At 39.7% G+C, this 2,124-nt stretch overlaps 1 protein-coding gene across 8 annotated transcripts in view; it reads right to left on the reverse strand.

The window, feature by feature from the left end:
* SNAP91 (synaptosome associated protein 91) overlaps nucleotides 1-2,124 on the reverse strand; it is a 100,156-nt gene that overhangs the window by 29,036 nt on the left and 68,996 nt on the right. For all 8 annotated transcript variants that reach the window (XM_018560872.1, XM_018560873.1, XM_018560876.1 and 5 more), the window contains 2 exons: nucleotides 933-947; nucleotides 667-840 (listed from right to left, as the gene is read on the reverse strand). In XM_018560872.1, coding sequence (XP_018416374.1) covers nucleotides 667-840; nucleotides 933-947 — 189 coding nt within the window. The remainder of the gene's footprint in view (nucleotides 1-666; nucleotides 841-932; nucleotides 948-2,124) is intronic.

Here is a 2,124-nt window from a genome sequence, read left to right on the forward strand (position 1 = left end):
TATATATATATATATATATATACTTCCAGCCGGCTAACCTGCATGCCATTGCAACTCAGCCAGGTCCCCTTTTCGCTGTCCCTGCCTTTTGTTGGGTGTATTTACGGTTCACACACTTTGGGTTCATACACTTAGAACGGAACAGTTAGAGTAGGGTGATAGTTAGCCCAAATGTTCTACTTATTTGTTGAAGATGTAATGACACAGTAGGCAATCTGTGTCTCAGTCGCTCTATCCTAAGCCTCATCATAACTTGTATTGTTCCAATATCTGTTCTTGATAGTGTGACACCGAGCATAGCCAATCAACTAAGGTAGAGCGCTCGTCACGCAAGCAGCTAGCCTAGGGAGGTAGGCAGTATAAATCTGTCTCTGGTTACTTTTATTTGTATTTAGAGTTGATCAAGGAATTGTGCTTGTTTGTGTTGTTTTGAGTAACTTTTGCATTCAGTGACATGCATACAGAAGAAAAGCAGCTCAGATGCAAGTAAATGCTTGTATACAACAGTCCTTAGGCTAGCCATATACAGCCAGAACATAATACTACTATGTATATTAATTCATTGTGATAATATACTATAAAAAGTGTAATTCTCATAAAAGGAGGTGTGCAATACAATTAAATTGCAAACTTTTACAGAACAGAACATCATGAGACCTTACTAACCTCCAAACAGATCAACCTCAGCACTGGTAGTACTAATAGACGCAGGTGCAGGAGACACAGAAGGAGCTGGAGTTTCAGTGGGAGCAGCAGCAGTAAGGGCACTGGGCTCAGCTGAAAATGGGTCATCCAGCTGAGCAGCCTCTGAGATAAGAGATGAAGGTGCAGAGAGAGAGTCTGCATAGAATCAGGAATGGGAAAAGTTAACTGGAAGAAGAGCCCTGAGGATCAAGAAAATGATCACAAATAGACAGCAATAAACTACTCACCCTCGCCCAAAAGGTCTGGGATCCAATAAGGAAGCGATTGAAAAGAAAATAAATATCAGATGTATGATAAAAGGAAAACCTTTGAAAGTTACCTGCAGAATGTTGGAAATGAAACAGAAAAACAAAAACAGAAAACTGCAGTGACATTTGTGATTCTGCACCCCAATGTAATTTAAGCTACCTATAGTGCATAGTAAGGCTGCAACTAATGATTATTTTCATAATCGATTAGTTGGCAGATAATTTTTTCAACTAAGCGTTTAATGGGATAAAGGAAATTAAATAAATACCATCCTTTATTTTGATCGGTACTCACCTCTCCGCCGGCTTCCGGGAGTTCCGTTGCATATCCGGTGACGTCATGGACATAGACGTCACCGGACTGCTCCACCCTTCCTCAAGTGGCTCTGTGGGCTAACGAAGGGAAGGGGGGGGAGGAGTCCGGTCACGTCGATGTCTGTGACGGTTAACGAAGGGAAGGGGAGGAGTCCGGTGACGGCGATGTCTGTGACGTCATTGGACTCCTCCCCCTCTTCCCTTTGTTAGCCGAGCCTATACACATACAAGATTGTTTGCAGCTTGACATGTGCACATGGGGTGGGAAATCGAAATTAAAATCGATTAAAAAAAAATTTCATTAATCGAACATGAAAATTTGAATCATTACCAGCCCTAAATTATTTCAAGACTTAAACTGTATGAAGGTTTCTCTTTTGGAACACAGCACAAGTAAACATCTCTGGGGTGTTTCTATCAGTAACATTACTCAGAAGAAATACTAGCCATGGATACGAAGACCAAAATAGGATTTTTAAAAGACTGATTTTGTAAAGCCACAGTGCCCAAGGTACAAGTACTGGCCTTTTTATATTCCCAGGAGAGCTATAGAAAAGGTCAGCAGATTTCCACCACACACTAATTCAATTATATCATGTTAATGGATGTCTAAACATACTTACTGCTAAAAAATTACTACCACAACACTAAATTACGTTCAATAAATGGTCTTAAAATATTAACATCATTACAGCTTGTAATTGAAACTAGTGCAACAATAGGGATCTGTGCACACGATGCTCACACATTCATTTTGAATATGCATTTAACACACTTTATGTGTTCTGCATTTCATTTTATGTGTTGCAGCATATATTTTAATGCACTGGGTTTTTTTCATGTTTTAACAATTGGG

Source organism: Nanorana parkeri, unplaced genomic scaffold, assembly GCF_000935625.1.
Source record: "Nanorana parkeri isolate BGI_ZX_2015 unplaced genomic scaffold, ASM93562v1 scaffold483, whole genome shotgun sequence".
NCBI lineage: Eukaryota > Metazoa > Chordata > Amphibia > Anura > Dicroglossidae > Nanorana > Nanorana parkeri.